This window comes from Garra rufa, chromosome 3, assembly GCF_049309525.1.
Source record: "Garra rufa chromosome 3, GarRuf1.0, whole genome shotgun sequence".
Lineage (NCBI taxonomy): Eukaryota > Metazoa > Chordata > Actinopteri > Cypriniformes > Cyprinidae > Garra > Garra rufa.
The window spans coordinates 64888735-64908412 of NC_133363.1; the positions used below are offsets into that span (position 1 = coordinate 64888735).

At 34.8% G+C, this 19678-nt stretch overlaps 2 protein-coding genes across 2 annotated transcripts in view; both read left to right on the forward strand.

Annotated features, from left to right (window-relative positions):
* The window catches only part of lpcat4 (lysophosphatidylcholine acyltransferase 4), a 30422-nt gene extending 23274 nt beyond the window's left edge, over window positions 1–7148 (forward strand). The window contains exons 11-13 of the mRNA XM_073837444.1: window positions 2949–3041; window positions 6316–6451; window positions 6540–7148. Coding sequence (XP_073693545.1) covers window positions 2949–3041; window positions 6316–6451; window positions 6540–6688 — 378 coding nt within the window. The 3' untranslated portion in view covers window positions 6689–7148. The remainder of the gene's footprint in view (window positions 1–2948; window positions 3042–6315; window positions 6452–6539) is intronic.
* Window positions 7149–17771: 10623 nt separating this feature from the next.
* Window positions 17772–19463, forward strand: nop10 (NOP10 ribonucleoprotein homolog (yeast)). Its single transcript, XM_073837590.1, has 2 exons — window positions 17772–17967; window positions 19124–19463. The coding sequence occupies exons 1-2, from the start codon at window positions 17914–17916 to the stop codon at window positions 19262–19264; spliced, it is 195 nt and encodes a 64-aa protein (XP_073693691.1). The 5' UTR covers window positions 17772–17913; the 3' UTR covers window positions 19265–19463.
* Window positions 19464–19678: the final 215 nt, after the last annotated feature.

A 19678-nucleotide genomic window follows, 5' to 3' on the forward strand; every position in this document is an offset into this window, starting at 1 on the left:
AGCTAATGAGTTTGATTTAGAAAGTTGTCCAAATTGATGAGATTAATATATGTACAGAGTTTAGTGACTGTAGGAAAAACTAACCCCCCAACTTTTGTCAAAAGATGGCGCTATAGAGTGCCTGCTCCACGCCCATTTATGACCTTTTGCCAGTGTCTAACTATCATAAATATTGATGTGTGTGTTGAGTTTCATGAAATTCTAAGCATGTTAACTGCCTCGAAAAGACAGGAATCTAATTTTAAAGTTTGACATGTTGCCATGGCAACAGCATTCGATTTATCATCGACCCCTTTACATATTCTTATCGGCCGTGTTTTGACATGATTTTGATGAAGTTTAAAGAAAATCGAGTAAAATTAAGAGGCTGATATCAAAGCATTTTGAAAATGACACACTTCCTACTGCCAGTTGGTGGCGCTATAACTTTGACTCATAATAGTCACATTTATGGAATCGGCATCATACAACGAACAAACTGGTGAAGTTTCATCAGAATCAGGCAATGTGGTCAACAGTTATTAGACACTTCCTGTTTCTCATTTCTCGCCATAACTTTGTCGCCTTGCCACGGCCAAACCGTTCGAGATATCAAAAATCTCCTCGCAATTTAGCGTCCCCAATGTCTTGAGATCATGCTGACCGAGTTTGGTGACAATCCTATGGAAACCCTGGGAGGAGTACGTTAAATTCCAGAGCATGCACTTTTTAAACAGCCCTAAATATCTCACTTCCTGTTGCGTGGAGCCCATGACATAGAGTACAAAAGTTGTTTGGCTCAGTGAGATCTATATGTGTACCGAGTTTCATATCAATACATGCAAGTATGTGTGCGCAGTACATCAAGTTTTCAAACTGTGTTCCAGGGGGCGCTGTAGAGGCCCTGAACCACGCCCGGGTCCCAGCCTCTTTGGCGTCCTGATGGCCGCAGATTCCGACGTGTATGCAAATTTTCAAGAGTTTTTGAGTATGTTAAGGCCCCCAAAAGTGCCCGGAAGGTTGAAAAAAAGAAAAAAAAAAAAAAAAAAAAAAAAAAAAAAATAATAACCCTTAGAAGAACAATAGGGCCTTCGCCCTTTTGGGCTCGGGCCCTAATAAACGGAGCAATTCCAATAGGGTCCTCGCACTGTAGTGCTCGGGCCCTAATAAATAGGTCTAATTTTTCAAAAAATAAAAAAAATAATTAAAAAATATTAATTAAAAAGCATGTCTAATTAATTGAAATCATGAAACGTACACAGTTTAACTGCAATATACTAATAGTTTGACAAATTAAATTTTTAGGCCCTATTAAATATTTTATTATTTTTCTCAAATTCAGTTTTATTTTTTCCAAATTCATTTTCATTTTTCTGGATTACGTTTTTAATTTTTCTAGACTCTTTTTTTTTTTTTTTATGGTTACGTTAAAAATGTTAATTGAAATCATGAAAAATACACAATTTATCAGCAATATCCTAGAAGTTTAACAAAAACTAATTTTAAGGCCCAATAAAATATGTTTTACATTTTTCTGAAATTGAGTTTTATTTTTTCCAAATTAATTTTAATTTTTGGATTCTGTTTTTTCAGTTTTTACTTTTTCTAGACTCTATTTTAATGGTTACATTAAAAAAAATGAATTAAAAAGCATGTTTGATTAATTGAAATCATGAAAAATACACGATTTACAGCAATGTCCTAAAACTTTAACAAAAATTTAATCTAAGGCTCTATAAAATATGTTTTATTATTTTTCTCAAATATAGTTTGATTTTCATTTTTCTGGATTGAATTTTTTCCATAAAAGCGCTGTATTTAAATTCATAATGGCTTTAAAAGGATAGTTCACCGACATGAGTTTCTGTCTTCTGTTGAGCACAGAAGAAGATATTTTGAAGAATGTTCGTAACCGAATAGTTGATGGTAGCCATTGACTTGTATTGTATGGAAAAATACTATGGAGGTCAGTGGCTACCATTCAATTGTTTGGTTCTTCTTCTTTTTGTTTTAGTCATTATTCAGTAAAATCATCTAATGATGCATTTAAAATTGGTGCGTTGGGTTATAAGACTCATAAAAGGCAATTAATGGAAGAAAAACAACAGAAAGTGAGTCACACAGGAATGAAATGACTTTTTGTTATTTTATCTTTGATATGAAAAATAAGAACATAGATGCAAGTAACAAACTAAAGGACAAATACAATAAAACAGAGACACATATGAAATAAAATGGCCCTATGAAATTTAATGTATTCTCAAATTTAAATTTTTCTCGATTCTGTTTTTTTTCCGTTTTGAATTTTTCTAGACTCTATTTTACATTAAAAAATATGAATTAAAAAGCATGTCTGATTTACTAAATCATGAAACGTACACAATTTATCAGCAATATACTAAAAGTTAAAAAATAAAATATGTTTTATTATTTTTCTTAAATTTAGTTTTATTTTTTCCAAATTCCTTTACATTTTTCTGGATTCCGTTGTTTTTTCCGTTTTAAATTTTTCTAGACTCTGTTTTAATGGTTACATTAAAAAATATGCACAATTTATCAGCAATATTCCAGAAGTTTAACAAGAATTTAATCTTAAGACCCTATAAAATACGTTTTATTATTTTTCTCAAATTCAGTTGTTCCAAACATTATGCGCTATAAAATACTTTTTTTTTAAATTATTTATCAAATTTAGCTTTATTTTGATCAAATTCTGTGAATCTGTTTCTATTAATTTTCTGCATTCCATTTGAATAGTTTTATTACATTTTAATAATCAAAAGCATGTCTAATCAATGTATAAAGATGAATTCGATTTTATAAAGAATTATTTATTATTTATTTCCTTTTTTTTAGAAATACTGTCTTGTGTATTTACAATTTTCTTGTGAATAAATTCTGGTAAATATTTAATATGATAATATTTTTAGTAGTAGTGCTATGTTATAAATGAGTGTGTGTTTTGTCAGGATGATACGGTGGATCTGAGGCTGATCTGTCTGAGTGTTTCTGCTGTTTCTGGGTTCAGGAGTCTGGAGTCTCTGATACACACTGCGTTCCTGGTGAGTGAGTTTCCACAGGTGTGGCGTGTTATTGTCATCTGTTCTGTCTGAGGTGTGGATGTTCATGACTTAGTCTGACTGTTTTTACAGTATGTCATAAAAGAGTCCTGGGAAATATTTACAGACAGGGCCTGAGTAAAAATCTTTCTAAGTAATTATCAGTCTGTGATGAACTGTGGCACTCTGTTCATTTACATGTGAAAGCTAATGGCAAAGTGACTAGATTTTGTTTTGTTTCTTTATCAAGTTGATTTAGCAATATGTTTGGAACATTTTATGTTTGTTAAATTCAAGCTTTTGTTTTTTTAAAGCAACGACCAAGCAGCCAGTGGCGATGAGTTGAGCATGTTTGATCAGTTTAGCCTCGTCTAAAATAAAATCTGTAGACATAAAACACTCAATGCATTTCACATTCATTGAAACATTTAACCTAGATAAATGTGCGCTGTTAGACGCATATCCGATCGTTTGTGCGGAGAGTGAAAGCTAAAGCGCGATCTCTTGCATTTTTTCTTAATAACAGTGGAAACCTAAAATACGCCATCATTTTTGCTCATAAAGGTGGATAATACAACATTCGGAACTGCAAAAGGTCTTTTTTTTTTTTTTTTTTTTTTTATCTGTGTGCACTCACAATATCAACAAAACGTTGTGCTTTTGTAAAATAGCTAAAGAAAACAAACATGTGCTTTCTGCCGTCTCTGTCTTGAGGAGGAGCACTTCACAAAAATGATCCGAAACTCACTGAATATTTACCTCACAGACATGATGAATATATCTATAGAATGCTTGAAATCACTATTTTAATTTATAAAAATGAAAGAATTAGAGTATTAATTGTTAATTTAGAAATATGTTTGGAACATTTTATGTTTGTTAAATTAAAGCTTTAGTTTTTAAAGTAACAACCCAGCAGTCAGCGGCGATGAGTTGAGCATGTTTGATCAATTTATCCTTCTCAAATCCACACGACTTGCCTAAAATAAAATCTGTAGACATAAAACACTCGATGCATTTCACAATAATAACTGAAACATTTAACCTAGATAAATATCCGATCGTTTGTGCGGAGAGTGAAAGCTAAAGCGCGCTTTGCAGGACATGGAAGCACCAGCGCGATCATTTGTATTTTTCCTTAATAACAGTGGAAACCTAAAATACGCCATCATTTTTGCTCATAAAGATGGATAATGCATCCTTTTATCTGTGTGCACTCACAATATCAACAAAACGTTGTGCTTTTGTAAAATAGCTAAAGAAAACAAACATACACTTTCTGCTGTCTCTGTCTTGAGGAGGAGCGCTTCACAAAAAATGATCTGAAACAGACATGATGAATGTATATTTACAGTGCTTTAAATTAGCACTTTGATTTATGAAAATGAAAGAATTACTGTAATAAAATCATGTTATATTGCGTAAAGTTAATGTGAAAATTTCGCCTACTCCACCTGTCTTCACATTTAACCTCAAAAACAGCAATAAAAATGTAGGCTTCAACTCAGTTATCTGGCTGATTAATGAGAAAAATAAATCAACATTGTCAAAGCTATAGGCTTGTTGGCTTTTCTGAGGTAGGCTAAATGTTATGTTACTATTATGACTATTGCCACGTCACATCACATACCCAAATGGCAAAATAATCACAATGTGGTATTTGATTAAGTTGATCAGTTAATGGGTTAATTGATTCGCAATCACATATTTTCCACAATAGTATGATTTCTACACTAGTATTGTTCTTTATTGTTTAATAATAAAACTGTTTAAAAATAAAAATGTAATGCAAAATATTTTAGCCATAAAATTACAATTATGTTATCATTATAATGCGATTTGACCACTACACTTTATTACAAGCTTATTTCGGACATGAGATTCTGCAAATATAGTTTATGACAGATGATAGTTTATGATTAAAAAATATATACATTTAGGCATTAGAATAATCAGAATCATCTGCAAAGTTTTAATTAGTTTACATGGTTATGATGACTACCAAAAAATAACCTGCAGGGAACGTTCTGGGAAAGTTTTCTGTGGGTTATAAAAATTAAACCTAAAAATAACTTACAGGGAATGTTCTGGGAGCGTTCTTTATGGGTTATTAAAAAGAGAACCTACAGGGAACGTTCTGGGATATGGAAGCACCAACGCGATCACTTGCATTTTTTTCTTAATAACAGTGGAAACCTAAAATACGCCATCATTTTTGCTCATAAAGATGGATAATACACCATTCAGAACTGCTAAAGGTCTACTTTTTTTTGTGTGCACTCACAATATCAGGTTAAAAAATTTTTATCTAAAAATAACCTGCAGTAAACGTTCTCTCTAGGTTATAAACATAAAACTTCTAAATGACCTGCAGGGAACGTTCTGGGAACGTTCTTTATATGTTATTAAAAAGAGAACCTACAGGAAATATTCTAGGGACGTTCTCTGTAGGTTAAAAAAATGTAATCTAAAAATAACCTGCAGGGAATGTTCTCTGTAGGATATAAAATTAAACCAAATAATAACCTGCAGGGAACGTTTTGGGAACGTTTTTATAAAAAAGAAACCTAAAAATAACCCGCAGGCAACGTTCTTTATATGTTATTAAAAAGAGAACCTACTGGGAACATTCTAGGGACGTTCTCTGTAGGTTAAAAAATATCATCTAAAAATAACCTGCAGGGAACGTTCTGGGAACATTCTTTATAGGTTATTAAAAAGAGAACCTACAGGGAACGTTCTGGGACATGGAAGCACCAACGCGATCACTTGCATTTTTTTCTTAATAACAGTGGAAACCTAAAATACGCCATCATTTTTGCTCATAAAGATGGATAATACACCATTCAGAACTGCAAAAGGTCTACTTTTATTTGTGTGCACTCACAATATCAGGTTAAAAAAATGTAATCTAAAAATAACCTGCAGGGAATGTTCTCTGTAGGATATAAAATTAAACCAAATAATAACCTGCAGGGAACGTTTTGGGAACGTTTTCTGTAGGTTATAAAAAAGAAACCTAAAAATAACCTGCAGGGAACGTTCTGGGAACATTCTCATTTGGTTCCCAAAAAATAACCAAATGGAAACGTTAGAGGAATGTTCTGTGTTCACTAGTAAAAGTAGTTTTGGGGTTCCATAAAAACAATTGTGTAACTGCAGCCTAAATAATCATTATGTTCGTCGCAAATAATCAGAAAAATTCTGGTTGTGGCAGAAGTCCTGACTTTAAATCTTAATTAATTTAATTAATTAATATTTTCATGTCTGTTGGCAGTGGTACGACTCTGATCAGGACGGGTTGTTAAACGCAGAGGATCTGTCTGGCCTGATGGGGGCGCTGGTGGGCATCCCTCAGTATGGGATTGCAGAGATGTACACAGCGCTGACCACCAGAGGGCAACCAAACAAAGGTAAAACTCACTGCGTTTGCTCTGCTATGATAGAAATGCCAATATTTGAGCATTGCATGCTAATCGATTATATATTCATCTCCTAAAGCTTCTCTGCAAGACCTACTGATGACGCATCCGGTTTATCGGAAGGTCTTCACCGAATATCTCCGCTCCAGTGAGCTCCCAGACGGAAATCACAACGGGATCCCCAATGGAAAGACCAACGGCAACAACAACGGGATTTATAACGGTTAGAGAGCACCTGCTTCAGTTGTTTGGTCAGTAGCTACTTCTTTATAAAGAGCCAAGCGTCTGATTAAACGTTTGTTGGACTGAGAGTGTGTTGAGGTGTGTTAATGTATTTGTATTCTTAATCATGTGAGTCGCTGCGCTGGAAATGATACTGTGACAAATACCACTATAATCATAGTAAATGTGCCTTGGAACAGATAGCTATATATAAATATTTTATCATGAAGCCCGAAGGATCTGTATGTGTATTTAAAATGTATATTTTTGTCATTTTAAGCTTTGTATATTGGTAAAGATGTTTGTACCGAGAAGGATTTCTGTCAAAGTGTCATATTTTATACTTTAATATATTAAAATTCTTAAATAAAGACGTGATGTTTTTTGTGGTTTATGTAGTTTATTATGCCTCAGATGCTCATTTCATCTGACTTTTCTTGAGTTTTGTTCACGTTTTCGGTGCTTCCGTCTTCTGTGTCGTCTCTTGTGTTTTTATTTTATTCAGTTTCTTCAGTTTTGTCAATGTTTTTTTGATTATTACTTCTTGTTCTCTGGGAATCATTGAGAATGTCTGAATCCATGTTAGCAACATATTTCTCAGTTTCTTGTCCATCTTCCATGTTTTCATCTCCATCATGCTCCATTTCACCGTCTATCAGAGGTTTTGCTGATTCTGGATCATGTTTCATGGTTTCAGTGAATGTTGCTTGATGGGAATCGTAGTTTTGAAGATTTGAGTAGTTGGATTGGACAACAGAATCAAGTTTAGGAACAAACAAAGTCTCGTCTTTTTGGTTTCCATCAGCTTTTAGTCCAAAATCTTGAAGATCAGGATGAATAGTTTCTTGAATTAAAGTATTTGGATCTGTTTTGTAGCTTTGTCCGGTGGGATTCACTAGAAGAGCTTCGGTTTTTGTTAGAAATGCATGTTGTCTTTTGACGTTATCCTGAAATGCCTCTAATATATTATTCTCAGATTGAAGATTTGTATCATCAGAGTGGCTGAAATCATGATGAACAGCAGATTTGATCATGAAGTCCAAAGGATCTGTATTTAAAAGTGTTATTTTAAGCTTTGTATATTGGTCAAACCTACAAAAGACGTTTGTACTGAGAAGGATTTCTGTCAAAGTGTCATATTTTATACTTTAATATATTAAAATTCTTAAATAAAGACGTGATGTTTTTTGTGGTTTATGTAGTTTATTGTGCCTCAGATGCTCATTTCATCTGCCTTTTCTTGAGTTTTGTTCACGTTTTCAGTGCTTCCGTCTTCTGTGTCGTCTCTTGTGTTTTTATTTTATTCAGTTTCTTCAGTTTTGTCAATGGTTTTTTGATTATTACTTCTTGTTCTCTGGGAATCATTGAGAATGTCTGAATCCATGTTAGCAACATATTTCTCAGTTTCTTGTCCATCTTCCATGTTTTCATCTCCATCACGCTCCATTTCACCGTCTATCAGAGGTTTTGCTGATTCTGGATCATGTTTTATGGTTTCAGTGAATGTTGCTTGATGGGAATCGTAGTTTTGAAGACTTGAGTAGTTGGATTGGACAACAGAATCAAGTTTAGGAACAAACAAAGTCTCGTCTTTTTGGTTTCCATCAGCTTCTGGTCCAAAGTCTTGAAGATCTAGATGATTAGTTTCTTGAATTAAAGTATTTGGATCTGTTTTGTAGCTTTGTCCGGTGGGATTCACTAGAAGAGCTTTGGTTAATGTTTGAAAAGCATTTTGTCGTTTGACGTTATCCTGAAATGCCTCTAATATGTTATTCTCAGATTGAAGATTTGTATCATCAGAGTGGCTGAAATCATGATGAACAGCAGATTTGATCATGAAGTCCAAAGGATCTGTATTTAAAAGTGTATATTTTTGTCATTTTAAGCTTTGTATGTTAGTCAAACCTACAAAAGACATTTGTACTGAGAAGTTTTTCTGCCGAAGTGTCATATTTTATACTTTAATATATTAAAATTCTTAAATAAAGACGTGATGTTTTTTGTGGTTTATGTAGTTTATTGTGCCTCAGATGCTCATTTCATCTGCCTTTTCTTGAGTTTTGTTCACGTTTTCGGTGCTTCCGTCTTCTGTGTCGTCTCTTGTGTTTTTATTTTATTCAGTTTCTTCAGTTTTGTCAATGGTTTTTTGATTATTACTTCTTGTTCTCTGGGAATCATTGAGAATGTCTGAATCCATGTTAGCGACATATTTCTCAGTTTTTTTGTCCATCTTCCATGTTTTCATCTCCATCATGCTCCATTTCACCGTCTATCAGAGGGTTTGCTGATTCTGGATCATGTTTTATGGTTTCAGTGATGGCATCAGAATCAAGTTTAGGAACAAACAAAGTCTCGTCTTTTTGGTTTCCATCAGCTTCTGGTCCAAAATCTTGAAGATCAGGATGAATAGTTTCTTGAATTAAAGTATTTGGATCTGTTTTGTAGCTTTGTCCGGTGGGATTCACTAGAAGAGCTTTGGTTAATGTTTGAAATGCATGTTGTCTTCTGACGTTATCCTGAAATGCCCCTTATATGTTATTCTCAGATTGAAGATTTGTACCATCAGAGTGGCTGAAATCATGATGGACAGCAGATTTGATCATGAAGTCCAAAGGATCTGTATTTAAAAGTGTGTATTTTTGTCATTTTAAGCATTGTATATTAGTCAAACCTACAAAAGACGTTTGTACTGTGAAGGATTTCTGCTAAATTTTTAAATAAAGACCAGTTTTTTGTGGTTTACGTAGTTTATTATGCCTCAGAGGCTCATTTCATCTGCCTTTTCTTGAGTTTTCTTTGCGTCTTTCTTCGTAACGGTTGACGCACATCTGTCCTGCATTGAAAATCCTCACGATCCTCTTCGATTCTCTCTTCCAACGCGTTGTCCTGCTTTTTTGGAAGTTGTCCTTCATCTCCTCCCAATGTTGTTCCACTTTCACGTTCAGCCTTTTGGTCACGTTTGAGTAAGTTTCCTCTCCTTCCTGAAGATGTCGTCTCGGTTATGTTCATACGCTGCTGTAATTCTGCTACTTGTGTTTCTTGAGCTCTCGCTTCACGTTTCGTTGGGTTTGTTGATTTTGCTTGAGTCCTTCCTTTGAGCTTCCTTTCATCTTTATGATCAGATTTAGGCAGCGTCATCTTTTGGTGCTTCCATATTCTGCATCGTCTCTTGAGGTTTTTATTTTCGTTTGCGTTATTTTCCTCAATTTTGTCAATGGTTTTCTGTTTATTAGAAACTCTTCTTGTTCTCTGGGAATAGGTGGGAATGTCTAAATCCACGTTAGCATTGTCCTCTGCACTTTCTACATGCACATACTTCTCGGTTTCTTGTCCAACTTCCATGTTTTCATCTCCATCATGCTCCATTTCACCATCTATCAGAGGTTTTGCAGATTCTGAATCATGTTTTATGGCTTCAGTGAATGTTGCTTGATGGGAATTGTAGTTTTGTAGACTTGAGTGGTTGGATTGGACAACAGAATCAAGTTTAGCAACAAACAAAGTCTCATCTTTTTGGTTTCCATCAGCTTTTAGTCCAAAATCGTGAAGATCAGGACGAATAGTTTCTTGAATTGAAGTTTTTGGATCTGTTTTGGAACTTTGGCCCTCGGAATTCACTAGAAGTGCATTTTGGTCTTTGACGTCCTGAAATGGCTCTAATATGTTATTCTCAGATTGAAGATTTGTTCCATCAGAGTGGCTGAAATCATGATGGACAGGAGATGGAGCTTCAGAAACTCTGCTGTGAGTCCAATCTGAGCATCCAGCGACTGGCTCAGGAGTTATACTAGTAAACGCATCTAGGGAATTGTCCTCAAGGGCGTCTGTGGAGAGCAGAGAGCTGATGAAGTCGATGTCGAAACCAGCCTGAAAGAGAAAAACACACTTTAAAATGATAAACAAGACTCCAGGGCAGCAGGATTCATCCGCGTGTGTTTTATTGGACCTCAATCGTGGACTCGCTGTCGTTGAGCAGCTGGTTGAGGAACAGAGCGCACACATCCTCTTCCTCATCGTCATCCACCGTGACCTCTGACCTATCAGTGACCTTTGACTCCGGAGCGTCCATGAGCTGTGAGTATTCATTCAGCGCATTCTCAGCGAGATCCTGAACTGGCACCTTTTTGTATGTTTTAGCTGTTTTCTTCAGTTTACCTGAGCTGTGCGGCGGACATTCACCTGAGGACAGAGATCTCTGGACATGTGACCAGTGTTTGCTATTTATTTGAATCATAGATAAAGATTAGGTTTGAATTTATGTTTTATCAATCAGCAACAGTGCCTTGCAAAAGTATTCATACCCCTTCATTTTATTGACGTTTTGTTTTGTTGCAGCATTATGTTAAACTGCTTTAAATTAGTTTTTCCCCACATCAATTTACACTCCATACACCATAATAATGACAAAGCAAAAACCAGATTTGCAAATGTATTAAAAATAAAACACTGAAATAAGTAGATTGCATAAGTATTCATGCCCTTAACTCAGTCCATAGTTGAAGCAGCTTTCCAGCCTCAAGTGTTTTTGGGTCTGATGTGAGCATCTTTGCACATCTGCATTTGTCAATTATCTGCCATTCTTTGCCTCACCTTTTCACCTCTCCATCTCTGTCAGCTTGGACATTTTCTAGAGTCCTAGTTGTTCCAATCGTCTTCCATTATGGAGAATGCTTCTGTCAACCTTCAATGCAGCAGATTTGTTTCTGAACTCTTCTCTAGATCATCGCCTTAACGCAAGTCTGTCACTGAGCTCTACAGGCAGTTATCTTGGTTTTTGCTCTGATCTGCATTTTCAGCTGTTAGACCTTTTCTGAGAGGTGTGTGTCTTTCTAAATCAGACTCATTCAAATGAATTTGCCACAGTTTAACTCCACTCCAAGTGTAGGAACATCTAGAAGCTATATGATGCTCCTGAGATACATTTCCAGCGTCCCAGAAAAGGGAATGAATACTTATGCAACGGGATCTTTTCAGTTTTTTATTCTTAATAAATTTGCACAAATGTTAAAAACCTATTTTTTTGCTTTGCCATTATGGAGTAGGGAGTGTAGATTGATGTGGGGAAAATCTAATTTAAAGCAGTTTAACATAAGGCAGCAACATAACAAAATGTGAAAAAAAGAAGAGGTATGAATAATTTCGCAAGGCACTGTAAATACAATAACTGAAATGTTTTCTTATACCAAAGAGAGAAAGTGATTTTTTTTTTATTAACCTTGACCCATTAAAATAATTCTGACCTTTGCTTTTGTCGGTTTGAGGAATGATTGGATTTTCTTCTGCTCTGTTGGTGCTCTTATTCTGTTCTTCCATCTCAATGAACCTACAGGAGTATGAACAAGATGGTGAATAAACTCCCAAAACAGTGAGATTTGCTCTTTATCCACCATTTCTGCAATGTAAATATTCAAAATGGTAAATGTACTGTATGGTAATCAGTGTTGGGGAAAGTTACTTTTAAAAGTAATGCGTTACAATATTGAGTTACTCCTTAAAAAAGAAACTAATTATGTTACTTAGTTACTTTTTATGGAAGTAATGCGTTTCGTTACTTTTGCGTTACTTTTAAAATCTGGGCAGGGCTTGCTTGTTTGTTTTTAATATAAAAAGGTCTATTTTTGTCAAATGTAAAAGCCTTTTTACACCAAAAGCCTCAGGCTTAGAGAAAAGTAAATCTCCGTCTGTACAGTAGACCACAGAAGAACAAATGTCAACTCTTCAGCAATAAAAAAAGAAAACAAATGTTCGATTATCTTGAGTAATTTTTGTTTATTAGTATGGATGAATTGAATCATCGAAGGCCAGCAGCAAAGACATTGGTTCATAAAATGGGATTAAATACATAAAGGATATTTGTATTATTGAACATTTAATTATTGCAGGTTTTTATTCATTTTGAAGAACACTGTATCTGTTTTTTAGTGAGTGAGATGAATTAATGCATGTTCACATTTATTCTAGAACTAAAGTAACATCTTACTCACAGTTTCTCTCCACATGGAGACAGGAGAGCTTTTAATCAATAAATGAGGGAAAAGCAACTGGCTTTACTTATTTGGAAAAGTAACTCAGATATTTTCTTGTCAATTAAAAAGTAATGCGTTACTTTACTAGTTACTTGGAAAAAGTAATATTATTACGTAACTTGTGTTACTTGTAATGCGTTACCCTCAACACTGCTGATAACTAATATAAATGTGAATAAATGTGTGCATTAGTTAGTGTATCAGCTCACATCCAGGCGCTGCTGTAGTACGGCTCACGTTCATAGTTTGAGGTATTCCTCCACTCCTGAACCGCCACATTCACCGCTGTGTTGAACGGGAGATCCGAACGGGAAACAGACAGAGAAGGAATCACACGCCTGAGAGAGAAACACAAAACATGTTTTATCAAATAATAACAAGCCTTAAAGCCTGATTACAACAAATATAACTGTATTAGCGTCCACTGCAACAGACGATACACTTTGTACATTTCTAACATGAGCTTCAGTTAAGTGTGCGGATATTTGAAGAAAGAAGGATTAAATCATGTTAAAACATGCTAGCAACATGTTAATCACATTTTAAACACGTTAGCATCATGCTAACAACATGCTGATCAGGTTAGAAACATGCTAACATGTTATCATCATGTAAATGACGCAAGAAACATAGCAACAACATGATATCAGCATGTTAATCATGCTAGCAAAATGCTAATCATGTTAAAAACATGCTAGCAATATTTTAACAACAGTTGGTGGTTGCTAGGGTACCCAGATCAGTTGCCATGTGGTTGCTAGGGAACCTGGGACGGTTGCTAGGGTGTCGCTATGCGGTTGCTAGGGTACCCAGGATGATTGCTAGGGTGTTACTAGCATTATTCTAGCATGATTAACAATTTACTAGCATGATTCTAGCATGATTAGCATGATTAGCATGTTATTAGCATGATTCTAGCATGACTAGCATATTGTTAGCATGATTAGATAGATGCCATGTGGTTGCTAGGGTACCTGGGATGGTTGCTAGGATGTTCCTATGTGGTTGCTAGGGTACCCAGGGTAATTGCTAGGGTGTTGCTATGTGGTTGCTAAGGTACCCAGGACGGTTGCAAGGGTGTTGCTATGCCGTTGCTAGGGTACCCGGGATGGTTGCTAGGGTGTTACTAGCATGATTCTAACATGATTAGCAAGTTATTAGCATGTTTCTAGCATGATTAGCAATTTACTAGCATGATTCTAACATGATTAGCATGATTCTAACATGATTCTAGCATGATTAAGTTTAAGCATGACTAAGTTTGAAAAGTTTTAAGTTTGACATGTTTAGTCTGAAATGGTTTGAAAGTTAAGACTGGTTTAAAGTTTAAAATTAGATGCTAGGGCTTTCAGAGTGGTTGTTAGGGTGTTGCTATGTGGTTGGTAGGGTACTCTGGGTGGTTGCTAGGGTGTTGCTATGCGGTTGCTAGGGTACCCAGGGTGGTTGCTAAAGTGTTGCTATGCGGTTGCTAGGGTACCCAGGTCAGTTGCCATGTGGTTGCTAGTGTACCTGGGACGGTTGCTAGGTTGTTGCTATGTGGTTGCTAGGGAACCCAGGGTGGTTGCTCGGGTGTTGCTATGTGGTTGCTAAGGTACCCGGGACGGTTGCTAGGGCGTTGCTATGTGGTTGCTAGGCTACCCTGGGTGGTTGCTAAGGTGTTGCTATGTGGTTGCCAGGGTACCTGGGGATGGTTGCCACGCGGTTGCTTGGGTACCTGGGATGGTTGCTAGGGTGTTGCTATGCGGTTGCTAGGGTACCCAGGTCAGTTGCTATGTGGTTGCTAGGGTGTTTCTATGTGGTTGCTAGGGTACCCAGTGTGGTTGTTAGGGTGTTGCTATGGGGTTGCTAAGGTACCCAGGACAGTTGCTAGGGTGTTGCTATGGTACCCGGGATGGTTGCTAGGGTGTTACTAGCATGATTATAATATTATATGTGGTTGATAGGGTACCCGGGGTGGTTGCCATGCGGTTGCTAGGGTACCTGGGATGGTTGCTAGGGTGTTGCTATGCTGTTGCTAGGGTACCCAGGTCAGTTGCTATGTGGTTGCTAGGGTACCTGGGACCTTTTAGTCTCAGAATAATAATAATAACAATATCTATAAGTTTAAACAGCATTTTAGAAGGTTGGCTTTCTCAAACCTAATAATGTTGAATGAAACCCCACTGCTATATGATCATCAGCATCACTGCAGTTCTGTGTGAAAGTCAACATGTTTGTCTCTACTCACATGAAGAAACACCCCAGAGCCTCAGTGTCTGGACTGCTGGAGTGGAAGAGTCTCGCCGTCTCACGGAGTCTCTGCCACAGTCTGAAGGAGTCCCGAAGATCTCCAGGAAACCGTCCAGAACAGTGTTGATAGGTGCGGATCATCTGGAGGTGGGGTTGGTAGATGTTCATTGTGGGACGAACGGGGTAAATGTTCAGATGTGGCTGAAGCACTAAAGAAGAGTAGGACTGATCTTCACAAGCCACCGGAGTAAACTGAGGTTTAAACTGAGGATTAAAGTAGAGCTGAGGAGGACAAATAGGGCAGAAAGAGATGTGAGGAGGCACTGAAGCAATATTAGGGTTAAAACGAGGTACTAAAACGGGCCAGGAAGAGTTCAGATGAGGCACCACACAAGGATTTACAAAAGATGGGTTGATATTTGTGACGAGAGTCGCTGGTTTGATATTTAAAAGAGGAGGAGATTGAGTCTGAAGGGTTTGTTTCTCCTGAAGGCGATTTGAAGGATGGCAGACGTTATGAACACAAGCTGAAGATGAAGGACGACGAAGAGTGTCTGATGAATCTGAGGGTCCAGGATCTTCAAATGTTGGTTGAAACCATTGATGATTTTCTTCAAGACCTTCATGGAGCTCTGGGAGTGAATGAAGCGGCTGAGATGACGTTTTCACCAACTTCATTTGAGGAGCAGCTGGTGTTTTTGTCAGAAGAACCTTGTTTTCAGCATCCAGACGTAGTGAATCATTCACTCTGATGGGTTGAGTCTCTTCTGGGTTCATATGCTGCTGTTCATACTGGAGCAGAGATAACACCGCCTCCGGATCTTCAGTAACTCTGTGCTGGAGCTCCATTGGTTGCGTATCTTGGGACTCATGATGAATATTTGAGGGTCCGGAAATTTGGTCACCAAATGGAGGTTGAAGGTTCTCCATCTAAAAATCAAGAGATTTTACATGCAGGAGAAAAAATATAAAGCTAATTTGTTGCAAGATAAATATACAAATTAAATTAAATTAAATTAAATTAAATTAAATTAAATTAAATTAAATTAAATTATTTTAGTATGTGCTGTGGAACTGTACAATTAAAAAAAATAAAATTAACATTAATTTAACATTTGAATTATATTTATTAAAATATACAGACTTTTCTAATTTTATGAGAACAGTAACAAATATGTTCTGGAGTAAAATTTAGATAAAAAAATAAATAAAATTTTAGCAAATTTTTAATTTTATAATAGTTAATAATGTTTATTTTGGCTATAGTTTTATTTTAATCTAGGAAATAAATGTAATCAGTCACCAGAAAGCAATAATAAAAAAATGCAATACATAAAGAATATCAAGATATTGTACCATTTGAATTACATTTTGTTGAATACTGACACTAAAATATATCGAGCTGATTTGTTGCAAGAAAAATAATAAAAGACCTTGTAGGTAAAATAAAAGTTTATTTTTTTAATTTAATTTAATTTAATTTTTAATCTTTGTATTTTGTATTTTAGCTTGCAACAATAATATTACATTGTTTTTTAATCTATCTGTGTTGCAAGTATTCAGCGATAGTCTATAAAAACAATAGCAAAAAAGGAAATATATACAGAATATTAAAAAAATTACCATTTGAATTACCAAGTTGAATACACCTGATACTGAAATATCAAGTATATCAAAATAAAATAAAAATATATCAAAATAACTTAAATCGATTAATCTTTGTATTTTGTATTTAATCAGTCATGACCAGTAATATGTACCAAAAAGCAATAATAAAAAGGCAGTATTTAATAAATATATATAAAAAAATAAATCACATTTAGTTAAATACACCTGAAATATAAAGCTAATTTGTTGCAAGAAAAATATAAAAATTAAATTAAATTAAATCAAAGTCTTAATTTTTTTAAATTAAAAAAATATATATATTTTAGTATGTGCTCTGGAACTATACAATTAAAGTGTGACAAAAAGGCAGTGTTTAATAAATATATAAAAACAATTAAATTACATTTAGTTAAATACATCTGAAATATAAAGCTAATTTGTTGCAGGAAAAATAGTAAAAATACATAAGTACCAAAAAGCAATAATAAAAAGGCAGTATTTAAAAAATATTTATTTTAAATTACAACTTAAATGACATTTATTTGAACACACTTGACACTGAAATATCAAGCTAAATAAAAAATAATAAAAGACCTTGTAATAAAAGTTTTAAGTAAATTTTATTTTATTTTTCAGTAAAATGTGTTCTGGAATCATACAATTTAGATTTAATAAATCAAATCAATTAATCTTTTTTTGTTTTGTTATGTTTAAGCTTACAATTTTAAAATAATCAGTGTATCTATCAATTCTGCAAGTATTCAGAGATAGTCTGGAAAACCTACAAAAAGGGCATTATATCAATAAAATCAATCATTTTTATCATTTGAATTAAATTTAATAGAATATCTGATAATGAAGAATCCAGTTTACTTAAAATTGGCAGATTAGTTTACAGAAAACAGTGAAAGAATTGGTTAATTTCTGGAGTTGATCATACCTGTTTCAGTGTCACTGCTGGAATGCAGAATGCAGATTTAAACCACACACTTTCAAAAACAAACACCTCATCCAGTCTGTTTTCAAATATACCACTAAATTATCTTATATAACAATATACTATTAGACTAATATTTATTTACAGTAATAATATTATTTGTTTAGGGTAAATGTTAATCCGTCTGCAATTTTGTCGTACTGCAGGTGGCAGTGTCGCCTCACACACGTGACCTTTGTAAAAACTCAATTTCCCATCGTCCTCTGCGCGGTGTCTCTCACATCCGGTTTGTTTTGGATTCGCTCGCACACGTGTGGCTTTAGCCGCTCGCTATTTTGCTGATTATAAACCTGGTTTCAGTTCGAATCTCACTCAAATTACCTGATCGAGTTTATAATTCGGTGTGTGATTGCGACTGATCGGAGTTCATCATGTTCCTGCATTATTATCTGAACGAGAAAGGCGAGAGAGTTTATACTCTGAAGGTGAGTCCGCTATAAACACAGCATGTTTGGCCATAAATCGGCATGTGCACCTAATATAGTATGTTTTAAACATTGTAGTTATCTGTTTAAACTGTATTAAAACGATAGAATGTATCTGAACGTATTTTGTTAGTGTATAAAAGTGGCTTCCGCTTATTTAACAGTTTTTGGTTCTCAGAACGTTCTTGGAACGTTAGTTTAAGGTTCTCTGAATGTTCTTCTTTGCTTTTCCAAAAATAACCAAATTGGAGCGTTCTGTGTTTGCTAAAATGGTATTTAATGATTACCGTGGTAATTTGCCCTGGTTCTTTAAGCTCTAATAAATAATATTAGAATCATAATGTAAGTTACATTATCAGTCAAAAGTTTTGAATAGTAAGTTTGTGTTACTGTTTTGTTGACGAAGTCTGCATTTATTTGATCCCGCAAAAATACAGCAAAAGCTGTAATACTGTGAAAAATAAAATAACTCTTTTGTATTTGAATATATTTTAAAATGTAATTTATTTATTTATAAATCATTCTAATATGCTGAGTTGATGCACAAGGATTGTAGTAATTAATAGTTTTATTTATCAAGTATGCTTTAAATTGATTAAAAGTGATGATAAAGACATTTATAATGTTACACAAGATTCCTATTTCAGATAAATGCTGTTCTTTTGAACTTTCTATTCATCAAAGAAACCTGATAAATTCTGCTCCGCAGTTTTAAACAACGATAATAATAATAATAATTAATTTTTTTTAGCAGCAAATGAGAATATTAAAAGGATATCTGAAGGATCATGTGACACTAAATACTGGCCTAATGATGCTAAAAATTCAGTTTTGAAATCAAAGGAATAAATTACATTTAAAAATATATTCAAATAGAAAGCGGTTATTTTAAATGGTAAAAATATTTCAATGTTTTACTGTTTCTGCTGTACTTTATATCAAATAAATGCAGGCTTGGTGAGCAGGAGAGAATTCTTAAAAAAAACATTAAAAATCACTTTTGACTGGTAGTGTACATCTAAATATCATGCAATTGTTAAAATAAATGGATTTTTCTTACTTAAAAAAAAAATGTCATTCTACTGTTTGTGTATTTTATGCTATCACATGTGTGAAATAAAGATAATATACATGATTTTTTCATGTTTTCCTTCAGAGACTAGACCCGAGCGGTCAGACCACCTGTTCGGCTCATCCGGCCCGCTTTTCTCCGGAGGACAAATTCTCCAGACACCGTGTGACCATCAAGAAACGCTTCGGCCTGCTGCTGACGCAACAACCACGACCTGTGCTCTAAACAGGACCAACAATAGACTTCTATTCATCTACACTTTGTTTTTTATGGAATAATGTGATTTTTTTTTTAATTCTTCTGATTGCTAAAAACATGGCATAATTTTTGCCATTGGCTCCCATGTTTGTTCAATTTAGTTTATTCACATTGTAAACATGTGAACCAATGTTCATGTGGAATAAAATAAAAGGAATAATTTGTATATTTGTGTTCCTAGATTTTTTTTATTTTAGTTTTGTAATGATAACAATTACATTTAAATAAAAAAAACAATCGAAATAAAAATGTAAAATGCTTGTATTATACATGATAAAAGCATGACGCTGAGAACTACATTTCCCGAGGACGCATCTTGCGCGCCTACGTCACCGCGCCATAGAGCGTGCCTCTCGGGAGCGCGCTTTACGCCAGTAGTCA

Excerpts from the sequence above, each read along its gene's own strand:
- nop10 (XM_073837590.1), top strand. The coding sequence starts at position 17,914 with ATGTTCCTGCATTATTATCTGAACGAGAAAGGCGAGAGAGTTTATACT. Across the intron at positions 17,968-19,123 it reads AGAGAGTTTATACTCTGAAG|AGACTAGACCCGAGCGGTCA; the intron begins GTGAGTCCGCTA and ends GTTTTCCTTCAG.